Here is an 18,389-nt window from a genome sequence, read left to right on the forward strand (position 1 = left end):
TTTGAGATGGAGTCTCACTCTGTCACCCAGGCTGGAGTGCAACGGCACGATCTCGGCTCACTGCAACCTTCGCCTCCCGGGTTCAAGCAATTCTGCTGCCCCAGCCTCCTGAGTAGTTGGGATCACAGGCGCCCGCCACCACGCCCGGCTAATTTTTGTATTTTTAGTAGAGATGGGTTTCACCATGTTGGTCAGGCTGGTCTCGAACTCCTGACCTCGTGATCCACCTGCCTCAGCCTCCCAAAGTGCTGGGATTACAGGCATGAGCCACTGTGCCCAGCCCACACAGTGGTCTTAAACCTCCCGCTTCCCTTCCTGGATCCTTCTCAGCTCCCTCTCCAGTCCCTGACAGACTGGGAAGACAAAGTGGCACAGGTAGGCAGGCCAGGGATGGCGCCACACCCAAAGCTAAACCCGTGATTCATAGACAGCCCTAGCTAGTCTCTGGGTCCTAATGAAGGGCGGTGGGTGCGGGCCAGGGTACGCAACAGCATCAAAGAGTTTTTGCTCAGGTGGGGGTTAATGCTCCCACGCTCAGGGTGGGGCCAGCTTCACACAGGGGCTTAAAAGGGCTAATGAGCAGATAGGGGTGTGGCCGGGTATATATCTGGGACAGCCCGCAGACTCTGGCATGGAGCCTGGATGCCCTGTTCTTACCCTGGCCGCCCACCAGGCAGAGGGCACAGCTGGTGCACAGCAAGGTCCTCACTTGGTCTGAAGCAGGTTAGCCAGGAGACCAGAAAGCCCTGCTGGACACAGTGCCCTACAGACCCCAGCTTCCCCCAGACCCTATAAGGCTGCTAATGGTGGAACTCTCAGGCCACCTTGAACGAGCCAGGACAGTCATTTCTGGGAAAGAGGCTCTCTCCCTGGAGCTACAACGCAGGGGCTAAAGGCAGGGTTCAACTGGGTCCTCTAGTTTCCCTTTTGCATGAGTCCAGCAGCCTTGGCCCTCCAACTCCAGGATGCTGGGGAAAAGTCCTTCCTAAGGATGAAGGACAGGAGGGGGCTCAGACAGTGACAGACAAAGGACTCCTAGAAGCTTGGGAACCTGCCTCCAAGGGGAGGGAGAGCCGAGGGGTCCCCTTGACAAGCCCCTTCTCCACCCACCCCCGGCTATCTTTAGCTCAGCAGAAGAGGGAACACTGTAATGAGGATGATGAATATTCACACGCACAGGGGGCTTAAGATAGCAGCACACAGAAGAGCGCATGCATGTATACACGTGGCACAGGCATCACATGGCGCATACATGTCCTGCCACACATGAGGCACTCACCAAGGGGGTCACACATGTCTCATCTCCCCTCCCCAGCTGGTAACCCATTTCACAGGTGGGGCAGTCAAGGGAGAGGCCTGGGCCAGGCCCCAAGGCACCTGGAGGGGGAGAACAGCTGGGATCCGAGGTCCTAGACACAGCCTGAAGGTGGGGCAGAGGTGGGCTGGGGTCAGGGGGTTTCACCAGCTGACCCAGAGCCCATATCTGGTCCCAGAACCTCACTCGGAGAAACTAGCGGGTAAGGAAAGGTCTTGCCCTGCCTGGCCCTGACTATGCGGTGACAAGGGAATGCAGGTGATGACCTTGGCCAACCGCTGGGACGCAGGGACGCCGAGGGATCAAAGGGCCGATCCTGCCTGGCGATGGCCTCACCCGCCTGTCCGGCGGTGCCTCTGAAGTCCTGGGCAGGGCGGCCCAGGCACCTGTCCCGCACCTGTTGTTGGGCCACTCGGAGTCCCCCGACTGGCCGCTCACCCGCCTGGCCGCTCACCCACAGTGACAACAGGAAAGTAAACATTCCCCCACCCCCAGGGCTGGGAAGTGGCCAGAGAGGAAGTGGGGCTGCCAGTGGAGCCCCCCCAGGCTGGGACAGCCCGCCAGGGGTTATTTATACCCTGGCTGGGGGCATGGCTCGGTCGTGCCCTTACCCATCCCCTGGGCTAGGGGGCACTTTGGGGGCAATGGCAGGGGGAGGGGGTAGAGGCTTAAGTGGGTGCCTTCAGACATGGGCACTCCGAGTAAGGGGGAGCTTCAGCCATCAAGCCCCCAGGAACCCAATCAGCTGTAATCCCCACGCTCCAACCCTGCGCAGCCTTGGGCCTCTATAATATCAACCCTGCACCACGACTCCCAGAGCCCGAGGCCCAAGTCTGAGTCCCCTACCCTCTCGCAAAGCCCCAGCACTCCCAAACTCTAGCTCCCTCTGTGAGAAAGGCCGTAGAGAACACTCAGAGGATGAGGAAACTGAGTCCCAGCTTAGGGGCAGGAGATTGGCCTCGACCCTCTCTGCCCTCGGCCCCCAGTCTGCCCCTGGGTGGAGGTGGGGGTGGAGGGAGCCCCTTGCTCAGTTATCGAACACCCACTGTGCACAAAGCCCTGTGCTCACAATACCAAGGGCACAGGGCACAGGGAAGGGATGTGACATGCCAGAGTGCATGGGGGTGGGATTCCCACCCAGGTCCATGGCTGAAGGAGGGGGAGGCCCAGGGGAAGCCAGTCCTGGTGGTAGTGACTGCCTGCCAGGAGGGCCAGGGCCGGAAGGTGACTCGCTCCCCATGGACAAGGCACATGACTCAGGACCTGCGGGACCCCTCCCAGTGGCCACGGGATATGGCGTCAATGGCTCTGGTGTCACAGGACGTGACGCTTTGGTCTCTGGGGAAACAGTGTGGGGGGAGGGGGAGCCCCAGGAGGCTGCACATGGTGGGGAAGGGGTGGGACCCAGGATCAGGGATCCTTGGTTATGGCTTGAGTTTCTCGGTGAGCTTCATGACCTGAGTTGGGGGCACTCTCGCTCTCTGAGCCTCATTCTCTAGTCTAGACCATCTCTCAGGCCCTCCTGGTACTGATACTCAAAGTGACCCTGAGGATCAGTGACCCCGTTCTGATCTCAGAGAGAGGCTCACGGCCTGGCATTCCTCGGGTCTTCCGCCAACCCATCCTTCATGGGTGTCTCTGCCTTTCAGGGAAAGGGAGAGTGGGATGGGGTCCCAAGTCCTTCCCCAAGGAAGCAGGCTTCCAGGTGTCACTATCTCTTGTAGGGCATCCACCCCCATTCCCACCCCAGCTACCCCATTTCCTAGTGCTAGATTGGGGAGCAGAGAGGGCTATAAGGCAGGAAGAGGCCACCTGTGGACTCAGCTCCAGCCTCCCCAACTCCAGTGTGTCCCTACCCCATCCCCAACCCACAGGAGTAGAGCTAAATCCCAAACCATTCATCCAAACCCAGCCTACCAGACGGGAACCAAGGTGGAGAGGGGTGGGAACTTCCCCGGGTCCCAGAGCAAAGAAGGTGTAAGGTTCCAGCCTTCTCAACCCACAGGTGGACTTCTGACCCCACTCATGCCAGACTGTCGGTGAAAAGGGAAACAAGGAGCCCTGAGACAGCCCTGCACCCCCAGCTGCAGACAGGAAGACTGAGGCCCAAAGGAGAGTGGTACTCAATCCAGGTCACAGGGTGTCCTGTCCCCTGCTCCCCACTCCACCATGAGGCAAAGGAACTGGGAGCCTTCACTCCTCCAAGAAGCCTGAGTCAGAGCAGGGGGTGGGCAAGTAGCCCTGGGTATCCTCCTCCAAAACCTGCCGTCAGCAGGTGCCAGATCCTACCAGGCCCCAGCTCCCTTAAGGGACAGGGACTTGGGACAGAAGGAACAAAGGAACCTGGGACCTGAGATGGCATCAGTGGGGGGCAGGGCTGATGCAGACCCAGCCTGGTCATGTCCTAAGGCCAATCCCCACATCTGCTCCACTTGTCCCACACCTGGCTCTGGCAGCAGGAGCACCATGCCTCCTCGAATGCCATGGCAATGTTGAGGGAGGGGCTGGGCACGATCAAGGGTTCTGTGGGGATCAGGACTCCAGTCCAGATAAGCTTTGACCTTAGTGGGAGGAAGGGTGGTGTGCCTGGGTGCTGTCTCCTGGGAAGGGCTCCCCACCCCCATACTCTCATCCAGGCTGGGCACAAGTTGGGAGGGGTGACATCCGGGAAGGATTTTCCCGTCATCGGGAAGGAAGAGCCTTTTCTGGCATCAGACACCTCATTTCCGCAGCCGTTCCTGGCCTCCAGGACTCTCTCATGGCCATCAAGCACTTGGGGGGTCCTGGCCCAAAGCAGCCTGGCGCAGGTCCAGAGGCAGGACCTTCTCAAGGCACAGGTGGCTGGGTCCTGGGGGCCCCCTGGTCCCTCATATCTAGGAAGCAGCTGGTGACACCTTACTTTAAAGGTGGGGGCAGGTGAGGACAGGCACTGAGGAGGCGTGTCCACAGCCCTCACCCGAAGACCCCAAGTGGGCAGCCCCTACCCCTTGCTGCTGGTCTCCAGGACATCAGGTCTGCGTCCAGTGAGGCGTGGGCTGCTGCAAAAAGAGGAGTCTTGGAGCAGAGGTGGGCAGCCCGCCCCCTTGGTTATAGCCCCACAAAGCAGCAGGCCCTGACTGACAGCGTCACCTCCCCCAGCAGTGATGGGGGCTGGGGGTGATAGACAGATCCCTGCAGCCTAGCTCAGACCTCTGACCTCTAGTGAGCCAGTGCAGCCCTAATCCCTGAGCTGAAGAGAGATGGGACTGGGGGCCAAGGGGAGGCGCCAGCCTGGGTTTTTGTCAGTGTTTCACCCACCGGAAAGACAGACCTCCTGACCTTCTGAGGAGGGAAACTGAGGTAGCCAAGGCTATAGTAGCAGTGGTGGCAAGAGGCATGGCAGGGCCCAGGTGGTCCCTACTGGATACCCCCACAGGATCTAGGAAGGGGTGGCCCCGGCCCTTTTATCACTCCCCCAAAGCTGTGAGGAGCCCCAGAGGAAGGCCTGGGGACTGGGCTGGCCCCCTGGCTCTCAGCCTAATCCTCTTTTAATGAGCAGCCAGCCGGAAGGCCTCAGCCCATGGCCACAGACCTACAACCCCGGGAACCCCAGCCAAGCTAAGCAGGGGGGCAGGGAAGCCCAGATGCCTTTGCACGTACCTTCCCCCTGCTTGGCACACCCACTTACACCCCAATGCCACCCTGATCAGGCCAACCCAGGGCCCAGCATGTGCAGAGACACACCTGAGTGACGCCTGCCTTGTGTGACGCCTGCCTTGTGCTCCCACAGACCCACTCTTGGGCACTTACCATTTGTTCAAGCCCAGGTCACACATGGGGCTGGGCAGGGGAGCCTATCACTGCTAATCTGGGGTAGCTCCCCCAGTTCCCCCTTTTCCCCCTATGCTCTGGATGGGAACCCTAGAAGCCAGACCCCAGCTGCACCCTCCCTGGGGAGAGGTTCCAGGTTCCTCTGACCCTAAGCCCTTCGAGATCTGCCCCCGCATACCATCTCTAGCCAAGCCTTCCAGATTGGACACCCAGAGGGCCTCCCTAGGAGCCATCCACACCAACCCCCGCTTCCTCCCAGGTAGGTGAGCCAGGTTGGTGCCAACAAAACCAATTACAGCCACTCTCACCCAATTAGCAACTAATTATGGTCTAGTAGTCCATTCAACATAATTAACATGTAAATGACTCCGCGTGTTTTTATTCAATAACCGCTCTGATTGAATTTAATTTAAATGTCTGAACTGGGGACCCAGTTACCGTACTTCACCACCTAGAGCTGCCACTCTAGGAAATGCGGTGGGAAATGTTGGCTCCTCCAGAGCAGAGGGACCCAAGGCCAGAGGCCAAGGGGACAGGCACCACTGGCTCTGGCAAGGTGGAGATGGTTATGGTCTGTATCCCTGACACATCTATCCCAGGGGTGCAGGGAATTGGTGAGTTCAGAAGAGCCCCAGTGGGACCCTCAAGATGGGAAATCCCCTGGAACGAGGGGCCCCTTTGCAAGGGCTACTGTAAACATTCCAGCTGTTCAGTAAACACCGCACAGGGGTAAGAGCCCAGCTGGGCCAAAACGCCGCTGTACACTTCCCTCCCATTTCAGTGACTGAAGGCTGGGGGCAGGGGGCAGGGGGCTGGGGCCAGCAGGTCCAGGCATGCTGTTCCCACGCCCGTTCCGCCCCAGTGCTCACCTACTCCGCCCAGGACAGGATAGGCTGAGGGCACAGCTCAGCCTCAAACCAGGAAAAGCCAGAAGTGATGGAGCAGCAGGATCACTCCCTGACTCGCCAGCCCGGAACCAGGGGATCCATGCCCCCGAAGGACACCCAATGACTTCTGACCTTCTGTCCCAGCAGATGGGGTCTCTCTGGCCTCGGCACCTCCACTGACCCCTGCCTTCCCCATGGTCCATGCACCTGACCATCCTAGGCCTGGGCTGGTAGTTCCAGAGGCCTAGACGTCCCACTTGGAACTTAACAGTGTGCATGGTTGCCTGTGAGAACACATTTGGGCATTCACCAGCCAGGCAAGTCAGGGCTCTGGCTCAGCTTTGGAAGGACACTGTGGTCAAGAGACCTGGTCCTGAGCAGGGGGTGGGAGAAGATGACCAGACAAGCAGATCACACAGGAATGTGCCCCGAGAAGTATGAAGGGGATGGAAAGAGGGGCTCGTTCTGAAGGGGAGGGCTGCACTGATCCATTTCTCAGGTGGGGAGAGTGAAAAGGCCATTCAGTGAGTGCCTCCAGTTTCAGAGGCCCCCGGGGGACCCACCCCCTCCTCCCACATTCCAGACCTGGCCCGGAAACCCCTCACTCCTTCCTCCACCACCTCCTCCTCCCCATGACTGCAAAAGACAACAAACTCTCCATGGCTCATTTACTCTGATAAATCACCCAGACAGACAGGCCAGGATGGGACCAACAGGCTGGTGGGTGTCAAAACCCTCCCCCTCCCCTGGGCCCAGCCCCCATCTCTGCGGCCTTCTTCGGATTCCTGCGGTCCCTGCAGCCCCTTCACATCACCCACCCAGAGATTCCCGGGATGTTCCAAACAGTCTTAGCCCCTCCCCAACATTCTGATGGGGAAACCGAGGCACAGGGCAGACAGATGCATGCTTGGGGTCAGCCTTGGAGGATGCAGTGAGGCTGGGTTAGGACCTCAGCAGAACTCAGCCGCTAGCCAGTCAAGGGCAGGCAGTGAGCACTTCGCACAGGCCCCAGGCCCAGCCAGGAAGGTGCCGATAAAAATGGCAGTACAGGCAGCCCCGGGAGAGGCCCCCTGGAGTGCTACCCACTCAGCCTTGGAGCTATAGGAGCCCAAAGGGCTCCCAAATTCTAGCCGCTCTGCCAAATGTCGTGTATGACCCTTAGAAGGCAACTGTGCTGGCTGAACAGCAGACACACGAGGCAGTGGACTCTGGCCGGGGGGAAATGAGGGCATCAGCACGGAGCCCCAAGTGGGAAGGAACAAGGCTCTTGGCTGGGTACAGAGACGTCCGAGGAAAGAGCATGTCCGGGTAGGAAGCCAAGAGGGGTGGCAAAGGGAGGGGTGGAGGCAAGGGGGAGTAGGGGGAGGAAGGAAGGAAGAAGAATGGGGGAAGGGGGATCCGGAGCTGAGGCTTCCTGATCCCTGGAGGGGCCGGTTGCTTTGGGTCTGTGTTTGCCCTGCAGAGATGCACCAGATAGCCAGTGCTCCCCTCGGCCCAGTGAGAGTGCCAGAAGTCAGCCCAGCCCGTCAGCCCGGATGAGCCCCACTCCCTTCCCAACAGGCTAGCCCCTCAATCCTAGGCCAGCAGCCACTGCCCAGACCCCATTCTTTGCTGGGTCAGGACCAGTGGTCAGGGACTGGAGCCCAGGAGGCCTCCACTCTCTCCCTGGGGCTGCCCAGCAGCCTGGGTGGGGGGCTGTAGGCCTGCCAAGCTCTGGCACCCACGTGAGCTAGGCTTTGGATTCAGACCACAGCCTTCTGGCATCCAGGCCTCTGGCAAAGGCCCTCTTGCTATTTCTAAGAAAAATGCAGCAGGAATCCTCTCTGCTTCTCCAAAGCTCCCAGGGCTTCTTGAGGCGGGGCTCAGATTCCCAGGATAGCACCAGGCCAAGCCAGGCAAACATGCTTTCTGCCCAGCCCTGCAGATGCCTGAGTGAGAAGCCCAGGTCTGGTCACCCCTAGGACACACAGCAGGAGCTGGAGCAGCATTCACAGGAGGAGTTATTGCAGCCAACTGTGCGTCCCAACCAGGCCTTGGAGCCAGTCTCTAGGGAGCTACTTCCAAGGCATCACTCCCGCCAAATGCATCCGTATCACTGGAATTTTTCCACAATACATATTTAGTACCTCTGCCATGAGGAAAAAGAGCTTAAAAACCAGAAACAGAAAGTAGAACTCTACATCTTTGTCCCAAAAGCAAGACTGCATCTAGCATCTGTCCTCTTCCCCAGGTGCTGCACCACATGCACCCTCCCTGTGCTCCAGCTCTTCCCTCCCCTACAACCTCCCCTCCCCTGCTCAAGATGCAGCCTCCTCCATGAAGCCTGCCCAGATACCCATGGTAGGAATTTTCCTCCTCCTGACCCTATTCCACCCACCCCACAGGGCTCAGGGTCCTTCCTGGAGTCCTTTCCAAATACCATCTCCCTTACCAAAAGTTAGAATTCTGGACGAAGGGGTGAGGCAGTCTGGGACTCCTTGGGGCATGCCCCTGGACCTGCCCTCACCTGCATACCAGCCTCAGGATCGCTCCTGGTGACTGAGATTTCTTCCACAGTGACCATACTCACACAGTTAATCCTCCTGACAACACAATGAGGCCAGTATTGTTCTTACTCCCATTTTCCAAAAAAGGCAGTGGGAACACAGAATGATGTTCACCAAGCAAGGTCTATCCGTGGCCAGGATGCAAGCAAGACAGTCTGAGCCCTCATGATGCTGCTTCCACAGGGCCACTGCCATTCCCACCTTACACAGGAGAAACCAGGGCTCAGACAGGCTAAGCCACTTGGCTGAACTCACACAGCTAACACTGGTAGAACTGGGTTTTGCCTTTGGGACCAGCTAGCTCAACCACCACCACCACCACTTCTGCATTACACCAAATTTAAGCACCCCACTCTCCTGAGTGAGGAGATGCAGGTCTCCCAGGAGTCAGGGACCAGGTACCCATGGCCCTAAAGCCACCTTCTGAGCTATTACCACCTCTGGAGGAGTCAAGGGGCTGGAGGTGCATACACACAGGTGCAGACAGCCAAGAGCCCTCTCTGAGGCTCACTGTCTCCCAAGCTGCAGGGTGAAAGATGCCTTTATGGGCTGGGGTGAGATTTTTATCTTGGCGGTTTCTCTTTAAATTCTTTACGATTACAAAGCAGCGGGGGCTGCCAAGGAACATGATTTACTCCTTGAGCATGCACCAGCTCCTCGCTCAGTGCCAAGGGAAGCTGGAGCCAGGGAAGGAGGGGCGGGCATCATGCCAGGGAACCAGAGACAAGGCCTGTGCTGCGGAGGCCCAGACAGTGGCGGTCCCATCTGAAGCTCCACTGGACCTGGAAGGCCAAAGCTGAAAGCCCCAGCTCCTGGCCTGACTGACCCAGGCTGGGCGTCAGGCAGGTTCTCCAGCAAGCACAAAGACCCTGTCTCCATTCTCTCCAAAGACCAATTCCTAGCCAGTTGGGGGATGGGCAGCTTTCAGGACCTCCCAACTCCAAAGCGGCCGCTTCCAAGTCTCTCAGGAGTAAGGCAGCTCCCATTTCCAGAAAACTGAAACTCCAGATCTGGGCTCAAGGGATCTGGGCTCAAGTTCATGCTTTGGGTCTTCCTTCCTCCCTCATCCTGGCGTATCCTGGAACACCCACCCTCCCTGGCTTGTGAGCTCCAACCCCCACTGTAGCTGCCAGAGCCACCTGACCCCCGCCCAGCTCCCTGGTGCCACACTGGCCTCAAAGCTCCTGGGCCTACTCCCCCTCCTCCCTCACCAAAGCCACATACCTTGCTCTGGCTAGCCAAGGAGCCCCTGGGGGGCAAGAGCATGTCCTCTAGCTCTCCAGTCCCACCCCTACTCCTGCACCAGGCCTGAGGGCTAAGGCCCCATCAAGGCTTGCTAGAGGTACCTCAACTCACACCAACTCCTGAGGGGAAGTCAACAGGCTGTCACCCTTCCTAACCTCTAACCTCATCATCTCCAAACCTGGCAACCTTGGTCCTCTGATGCCACATGCAAATGATGTGAGCGGTGGCACTGTTCTGGGCTATTGGCCCTGAGGGCCCAAACTCCAGGCTGCTCTGGAACAGGAGCCCTTTCCTCTCTTAGGCCCTGGTGTTCCCATCTCTGACATGAGAGGCCTTCCTAGGGACCCTGCTCAGTGGAAGCGCCGGAGTGATGGAGGGCCAGATTTATAGCCTGGAAATAAGCAAACTCCAATTCCGTTGCTTCAGCAGACAGAGGGCATGGGGAGCCTGCCCAATGCAACCCCAGCCCTTTCTTTGGGAAACGAGGCTAGGAAGGCTAAACCAGCACTGCAGAATGCTGGAATCTTCCTTGTTCCCAGCTCATGCGAAGGGTCTGTGCCTCCAGCACCACCACCATCCCTGCCCTCCACTCTCAGTCCTGGGACAGCCTCAGGCATCAGGCGGATGCAGGCTCCATCTCAGTCCTGCTCCTGAGTGACCTGGGAAGCCGCTCGACCCCCGCAAGCCTCCTTCCTCACAGGAAACCTAGGCAGACCCTCCTTAGGTCTTGGAGGGACCATTGCTTGGTTATCCTCATGGGCTCCTACTACTCTTTCGACGATGTTCATCTTTCCTGACCTCCCCTGGCAGGGTGACCTTCTGCTCCCTCTCCCTACTTCTGCCTCAGCTTCCCTAGCAGCACAACTGTCTCATGTCATCAGAGGGTCCTTCTACCCCACCAAACATCTCTTGGCCCCAATCCCTGGCCAAACCCAGCCCAGGCAGCAGCAGTGTGTCGTGGGGTAGCTTCCTGGGAAAAAGTAAACACTCCCCAGGCTGCACAAAGGGCCTGGCAGGGCCCTCACACCTCCCTGCTGCTGCCACAGAGGGAGGTGGTGCCCCAGAGCCTGGGTCATCTCAGGGTGGGGGAAGGAAGAGCTTTTTCTCTGAGACTTGGCAGTGATTCTGTGGTGTAGGGGACTCCAGGCCCAGGCATGGATGGGTGAAGGAAGGAGGGTCTGTCCAGGCTTCCAGCCCAGGCTCCACTCTCTCAAGAGCGAGGAATGAACAAACACCTCACCTGCTCCTGGAAATCTCCATTTGACCCTCACTTCTGCCTGATCTTGGCTGTGCTGCTGAAGCCCAGAAGTTGGGCCATAGGAGCCCCCCTAATCTGAGGGAACCCTGGGCTGCTTGACCCTCACACCCTTCTGGCTCTAGACCTGCTGGGGTGCCCAGGCGGATGGGCGGGCAGCAAACCCAAGCCTGGCCCAGTTCCTGCCTTTGTTCCTTTATCAACCCTGGGCAGTGTGGCCCCTTATGCCAGCACCTCTAGCTTGGAGGGTCCAGCCCTACCCAGGCGGGAACCGGCACCTCCCCACTGCAGCAGGACCCAGGGCAGGGCAGGGGGTGCCCAGCCTGAGCCCCTGAGGCCTGGGGTGTCAACTGCTGTGTCTATCCAAGGCACAGATGAAAAAACTATGACATGGAGCCACAGTGAACAGCAGTGCTTCTGAGAGTAACCTTCTCTGTGCCACCCACATGTACCCTGGGAGGAAGATGGTGGGAGCCCAGTTTCTTGAAGTGTTGGTCTCCATTCTCACTGCACACACACTTGGTGAGCGCCTGCTCCTCACTGAGGGCCACTTCATGCGTGCATAACCAGGCTGAGACCATCCAGTGTGGGGGGATACACAGGGCCTGGTACACAGCAGGTGCTGGGCTCCCAGGTGGCCCTGACCAACTGGGTATCCATTGCTTTTTCCGCCAGCTTGACTGTGAGCACCCTATCTTGTTCACCACAGAGTCCCCAGCACTCAGCACAGGGCCTGCCATATAGTAGTAAGTGAAGTCTAAGCACAAAATTAGGACACGAGGCCAGGTCGGAACAGGGAAGGTCATTCAGGGCAGGGGAACCTGCCTGTGCAAAGGCACAGGGGCCCTGGGATGGGTAGCCCCAGGCGCGCTGCAGCCCCACCCCAGGCTGCCACGACAGGCAACACCCAGGCTGGCTGCCAGCGAGCTCAGCTTTTAGTCACTGCGGGTGTCGGCTTCAGAGCTAATTGAGAAGGAATCGACCTGACGCGATGTGGGCGCTGGCAGGGCCAGGACACCAGGGTTCTATTTCTGGCTTTGCCTCTGCCTCTTGCCTGACCTTGACCCTGCCCTTGTCTGAGCCTCAGTTTCTCTCTCTGGAAAATAGGAACAAAAGCCTTTGCCCCTGGAGGTCCAGGGAGGCTTCAAAGGAGCACACGGAAGATCCCTCTCTGTTTTGCCCCTCCTGCTTACCTGCATGCATCATGACAAAAACAACACCCAGAGCGGACACAAGGTCCCAAGGGTGTGGAGACCAAGCCACCCCTCCCTTCCACTATCGGGGGAGGAGACACTCTACTCTCGCTGCCAGACCCTGGGCCGGGGAGGGGGTCGGGGGAACTGGCCCCTTCAAGATTTATTAATCTGCTCTGAAGAATTCCACCAGGGAAGGGTGGAGGTATCAGCAGAATAAATATCTCACCTTCCCGGGGCCTGGGGAAGGGGGGTGCTTTCCAGCCCAAACAAATTAACTCTTCTCGGCCCATTTCTCAGGCCCTGCAGGGGACTCCTTCCAGGCATAGCCTCAGAAATTCCAGGAGCTGGGTGACTGGGAAGAGTGATGATAAGCAGCTTACTCCCCGACTCCTTCCATCAAGGGGCAGGGTGGGACGAGGCCAGGGGAGGGGCCCTGCTGGGGGACATGGTGAGGTGGGGGCTGGGCCTCCGCCAAGCCCGAGGAAGGAAAGGTCACCCCAGCCTTTCACCCCAAGATGGCTGCCCGGAAATCTGGCCAGCCAGGGCTGAGTCGACCCCACCCAGGGCAGGCGGCTGGATGAAGTTACCTCTGGCCAGAGGAGGGCCAAGGCTGAGAACTCCCAATGACCCCAGGTCCCCCAGGCCCCAGCATGGCCACTGCCCCTCACCCTGGGCCCAGGGTAGACTCTTCAGACCACACACACCCTTGAGGAAGTGGCTCTCGAGTGAGCCATTTGTACACCCATGTGTGTACCGTGTGCGTGCACCTGTACAGTGGGTTAAGTCCAATGGTGATGGAGCGGGCGACCAGCCTCTCACTCTGCAGACCCCAGCCCATCACTGAAACCTCCCAGCGACTTCTCATCAAAGTGTTCACTGGAGCTCAGGAGCTCAGGCCCTCACAGCAGCACGTGCTCTGCCTGAACCCACTGGCGGCCTCCCTGCCAGTCACAGCCAACAGTCCCCTCCTGGATTCTAGGAACCCTTCCCACTTGGAGACCATAGGAAGGCTCCTCGAGCACCCACACCCCAAGAGAGCAGGTCCTGCTCTTCCAGTGTCCAGAGGCTCCAGTGTCTGCCCAACTGCCTGACCTTCCACACCAGGGGCTGCTCAGGGCAGGACCAGATGCATTGCAGTGGCAAGGAAGGGCCGCAGCAGACGTAAGTTTGGAAGGAGTGAAATTGCCACCTCTCCGATTATCATACAGAAAGACATGCCCTACAGACCTCAGGCCACCCAGCCCAGGAACCTACAGTCTGACTCTGGAAGATGCCCAGACTCTGGACTCTTTTGCTAAGTGTCTAAATGGGTCAGTTCTCCAGCCTTTCCCAGCAAGCCACCACCTCCCCGGTCTTCATTCTCCCCCACAACCTATGTGGCTGTACAGTTTGTCCTGGTTTTGTCCTGACCCACCCTTTCTCTCGTGTGCAGAGGAGCCAAGCGGTATTGTAAAGAGAGGATGATTTCTGGGGAAGAACAAAACAGCTTCTTACCTTTGAATGAGAGCCGGACCCGGGGTGTGGCCGGGAGGTGGTCCTGGGTGGGGAAGGCTGGCCAGGCCCCAGTCAGTAGGGAAGCCCAGAGAAGAAGACCTGCGACAAGCATTGTGGGAGGGGCCTAGGGCCCAGGAAGCAGGCTCCACTCTCTAGACACCTGGGAAGGGGAACCAAGATTGGAATGTGTGAGGCAGATGGGGGAGTCCTGCCCTACCAACATTTCCCTTGTTCAATTTCTACCCAAGGTGAACAAAGAGGTTGATGGGTACCTCCACGCTTCCACCCCCAGCCTGGGGCCATGAATGCCCCTGTGTGCACACCTCATGTGCGTTCTTTGGCCTGCCTTTGTCTGGGGAGATAGTACCAATGGGCCCCAGCCTGGGGTCACCGGAACTGATGGGGGCTGCTGGAGACTCAAACCCTACCCCTCATGGCATGCTGAATTCCATTCACAGGGCCCAGACCAACCAGGTCATCTTAGGGCTCTTTCCAGCTCCCAGCATGCTTTCTCCTTTCTCCCCTGCATCCGTGCCCAATAAAGTGGGTTACTCCTTCTCCCTCCCACCTGGAGGAATGGGGAACAGACAGGGTGCATCCCTGCCTGCTCCAGCCACAGGTCTTCTCCCAGTATAGAGAAACCTGGACCTGATTATTACGGTAGAGGGGAGGCACAGGAGAGAGTAGGGGAATGAGACATATGCGGACAGCCCAAGATGGAAGAGAGGGAGCACCAGTCAGAAAAGGAAAGGCAGAGAATGGCAGAGTCCACTTTTACTAAAATCAAAGCAGGAGAGACCCAGGTCAGACAGGCAGAAGGACTTCCTGCCAGGGAAAACTTCCAGCTCCGCCTCTAGAGGGCAAAGAAGGGAAGCTAGGATGGCCAGTGGGCCTGGGGCTGGATCTGGGCCAGTGGCATTGCCACCTTCAGAATCCCCCACAGCCCCAGCAGGTTCAAGTTTCAATACTGTGTTTTTCAAATATTGTCTCCCCAGGCAGGCTGGCTGTTGGGTAAACGCAGCCCAGCACCAGTTGTCAGAACATATTGCTCCCTCCCGGCACAAACCAGCGCCAACTCCTACCACCACCCCCAACCGGATGCACTGCGGGTGGGGGCATCGAGACTGCAAATGTGAGCCCCATCCCCCAGATCTGCCCTGTGTACTCCCTTCTTCCATGGCAGGCAGGACCCCAGGCCCATCTCTAGGATGCTGGGATGGGAGTTGGCAGTACTATGGCCTGGGACTCCCCTGCCATAGCTGCTCAATGCTGAGGCAAGGCCCAGGCTCCAGTCTGACTCTTAGGCCCCACTCATCAGACCCTGATGACATCCCTAGACCCACCTCCCCCAGCCCTGGCCTCTCCTGCCAAGGCAAACCACTCATGGCTCCTCAGACAGGAAGTGCAGCTTCAGCCTCTTGGCCCACTCCTTATGCGGTGCCCTCTGTGTGAATGTTCTCTCCTGAGGGCCTGGCACACCGCTCATAGTCCTTCCAGATCCCCCTTCATAGATGCTCCCTCCTGGGGAGGCTAGCTGGGGGACAGGGGAATCAGAACCAGCCCCTCCCCAGGTCTGGGAGGCACAAAGCTAGTGCTGACTGAATGGCAGGCTCTGAGAAGTGGGGGCAGGTGGGAGAAATGGCTGTGCAGCCACCCTCACCCTCAAGGTGCACCTGGGAGGCCCCTGATAACAGTTGTGGATATGCACACGTTCACACTTGCAGGCCCACACACGTCCTTACAAGCATGAGTTTGCTCAAGAACTTGACCTGCTAGTGGGGTGGGGCTTAGGGGAGCTGGGAGATACTGTCCTGGCGCAAGATGCCGTCTGAGTCCCTCAGAGAGCTTCGATACTATGTATCAGGGGCTCCTGTCAACCTGCCTCCCGCCTCCCCACTCCCCATGACCTCATTTTTTCCTTCATCCATGTTCATGGTGACAAAGTCAGTGTCACCAAGGACAGGGTTGGAGTCACCCAATGTGTCCAGATAGGTGGGGAGTCTTTCTACTGGGTCCCTACAGGGACTTCCCATCCAAATGCTTTGGCCCTTTAAAGAAGTGAATGGGGAGGGGCTCAAGTCTGCTGGGGCCTCAGTCTCAAGTCCAGGCCCCCTCTTGGACAGCCTGGCAGGTGGGGGAAAGAAGGAGAGGGAAGGAAGAAAAGGAGAAGAAGGACAGAGAGGGAAAGGGAGGGCAAACCCACCATGCCTTCCCCTCTGCCAGTCCCGAGATGCCTGTCATCCAGCCCCAGCCCCAGAAAAGCCCCCAAGTCACACCAAGCCCAGGTCAGTGGACAGAGGAGGAACAGCCACCGCCACCTGGGAGCCCACCAGGAGGAAAGCAGGGAAGGAGGGAAGGAAGGCTGGTGGGAGGGAGCAAGGGAGGGAGGCAGGCGGGAGGGAGGAGGAGAGAGGGAGGAGAGAGGGAGGGACGGAGGAGAGACGCTTGAACAAAGAAACGAGGAGCTGGGGCTGGCAAGGGGTGCAGGGAAGAGGCGGCCAGAGGAAGGAGTCCGGAGGCACCTGGGACGGGACAGGGGGCCAGGTGGTCAAACTGTACAGCCGGATCCAGACCGCCCAGGCTTGGAGTTGGGGGTGGGGGTGGACGGCCTGCCTCCAGGAAGGGAGGTTGGCTCCTCGGAGCTGAGGACTGCCTGGATGGAAGGGAGGCAGGAACAGGGGCCGTGGGGGAACATGGGGAGATTATCAACAGCACCCCCGCCCCGCTACCCAGCCCCTCAGATTCCCCCCTCCCACTTCAACAAGAGCTCCGTCTCCTTCTTGGCTCCTCAGCTTCCCCATCCCCCAACACCTCAAGGACCAGGAAGCAGAGCCACCCCAGCATAGCTGGGACTGAAACCCCCCTTTTGTGGCCAGGGTTTCCCAGTCAAGGTCACCTGAGCCTGGCTCCATCCTCCCCTCAAGGTATGCTGAGCAGCCAGGGGCTGAGGCTGGGCTGCCGCCTTCTCTCTGGCCCCTGCTTTCTCTCCGGCCCCCACCTCCCCACTTCCGGGCCTGGCTCCTTCGGAGCTGAAGGGGGAGCAGCAGGAGTAGGCGTGCCTGTGCCCCCCGCCTGCCTAGACACTATACCCTACGGGGTCCTGGCACACCCCTTGGGTAGCCTGGGAAGAGGCCTCAGCTGCATCCAACCTCCTGGGCTGAGATGAGGCTCCCAACCCCTGGGTGCAGTTTTCCCTTCTCTGCAACTAGGATAACTACTGGGAGACTATCTGGGTGAATTCAGGAGGACAGAGGTCCCCAACCTGGCCCAGCTTCAGGGTGGACATACTGGTGTCTTTGGTTGGCGTCTCCCTTACCTCCCCAGAGCAGGAATGTTCTGGTGGCAAAACACAGCTATCTCAAAAATTAGGAGTTATTTATCCAGTGGGGTCCCCAGCCCCAGCTCCAGCCAACTCCCGCCAGCACTGCCTCATTCGTAGGCCAACTTTGATACCCTCCTGTCCCATCTGCTGGGGGCAAGCCCGCCAAGCCCCCGCTGTCCCCTGCCCGCTTCATCACTGGGACCCCTGGTTCAAACTAGGGATTGACCGCAGGCTCTCCAAGCTCACTTACACCCTACATACAGCCGTGCCCCTAATCCAGGCAGGACTCTGCTGTAAAAGCAAACCCAAGGTGGCAGCTGGGGGTCAAGGGGCTGGCACAATGCTGGGAGAAATGCCTCAGGACTGGAGGTCCTCCCACCCTGCTGATCTGGGAGACCCCCCACGTGGGGACTGCCAGTATAGCGCTTCCCTTCGGGCTGGCCAGTCCTCAAGTAGAGACACTGAGGTAGGGCAAGCGCACCTACGGGGAAGAGCGCTGCCTCGGGCGTTAATGGGAGAGAGAGAGCTGAGGCAGAAGGGGGATCGGAACTCCCGCTCCAGAAGCGTGAAGGTGGGGGTGTATGAGAGCACCCACCCAGAACCTTGCAGGAAAAAGTTGCTTTGCACATTGGTGACCCCGCAGGCCACATCATCCACACATCCATACGCCGCCCCGTAGGTAAGGGGTCCGGGCCGCCAGGACAGGTAAGAATCCCACCCCAGCCTTGTCGCCCCTATGTCCGCGGGCAGCACCCCGGCTCGACGAGACCCGCTCCCCGGACACTTCTGCGGAGTTGCAGTGCCGCGGGTCCCAGAGGGGTCGCGGGGTGGCCCGGCCGCCTGCCCGCTCCCTCCCGGTTCCCGCTGCACTCACCTCTTCCGCAGCGGCGGGGCCTGGGCGCCCGGGCGGCGGCGGCGGCACGGAGCGGCTCCCGTTGGGCCGGTCCGCGTTAGCGGCCCCCCGGGGCCATGGCCCTGCCCGCGACCTCTCGCCGCCGCGCCTCAGCCAGGATCGGCGCCGCGGCCGCGGCTTAACCGGTTCCGCGGGCTTCGGGCACGTCAGCAGCCGAGGGCCCGGGCCCCAGCCCGGGCCATGGGAAGGCTCAGGGGCGCTCGGGGCCGCCTCCCCTGGGGCGGGCTGCGGGCGCCCCCTGGCCGGCGCGCCGAAGGCGCATTCCCCAGCGCGGGGCGCGGGCGGTGGCGCGCACTCGGCTTCGAAGCGCTGCGCTCTCCTGGCTGCTGGACCCGGGCCGGGCGGCCGCGCTGGGCTAAACGGTTCCTAGCGGCGTGCCCTGGTCCTGCGCTGCGCTCGGGGCTCT

The 18,389-nt window shown here is 59.5% G+C and overlaps 1 protein-coding gene across 4 annotated transcripts in view; it reads right to left on the reverse strand.

Annotated features, from left to right (window-relative positions):
* The window catches only part of SEMA3F (semaphorin 3F), a 33,780-nt gene extending 15,594 nt beyond the window's left edge, over positions 1 to 18,186 (reverse strand). Inside the window, exons 1-2 of one of the 4 annotated variants that reach the window (XM_024245378.3) lie at positions 17,945 to 18,186; positions 13,749 to 13,908 (exon numbers count right to left, since the gene is read on the reverse strand). In XM_024245378.3, coding sequence (XP_024101146.3) covers positions 13,749 to 13,860 — 112 coding nt within the window. In that variant the 5' untranslated portion in view covers positions 13,861 to 13,908; positions 17,945 to 18,186. Of the gene's footprint in view, positions 1 to 13,748; positions 13,909 to 16,644; positions 17,624 to 17,665; positions 17,902 to 17,944 lie in introns of those variants that run through there. The other 3 variants (XM_024245381.3, XM_024245379.3, XM_024245380.3) reach the window with 3 other exon arrangements.
* Positions 18,187 to 18,389: the final 203 nt, after the last annotated feature.

The sequence above is a fragment of the Pongo abelii genome, chromosome 2, assembly GCF_028885655.2.
Source record: "Pongo abelii isolate AG06213 chromosome 2, NHGRI_mPonAbe1-v2.0_pri, whole genome shotgun sequence".
NCBI classification, from domain to species: domain Eukaryota; kingdom Metazoa; phylum Chordata; class Mammalia; order Primates; family Hominidae; genus Pongo; species Pongo abelii.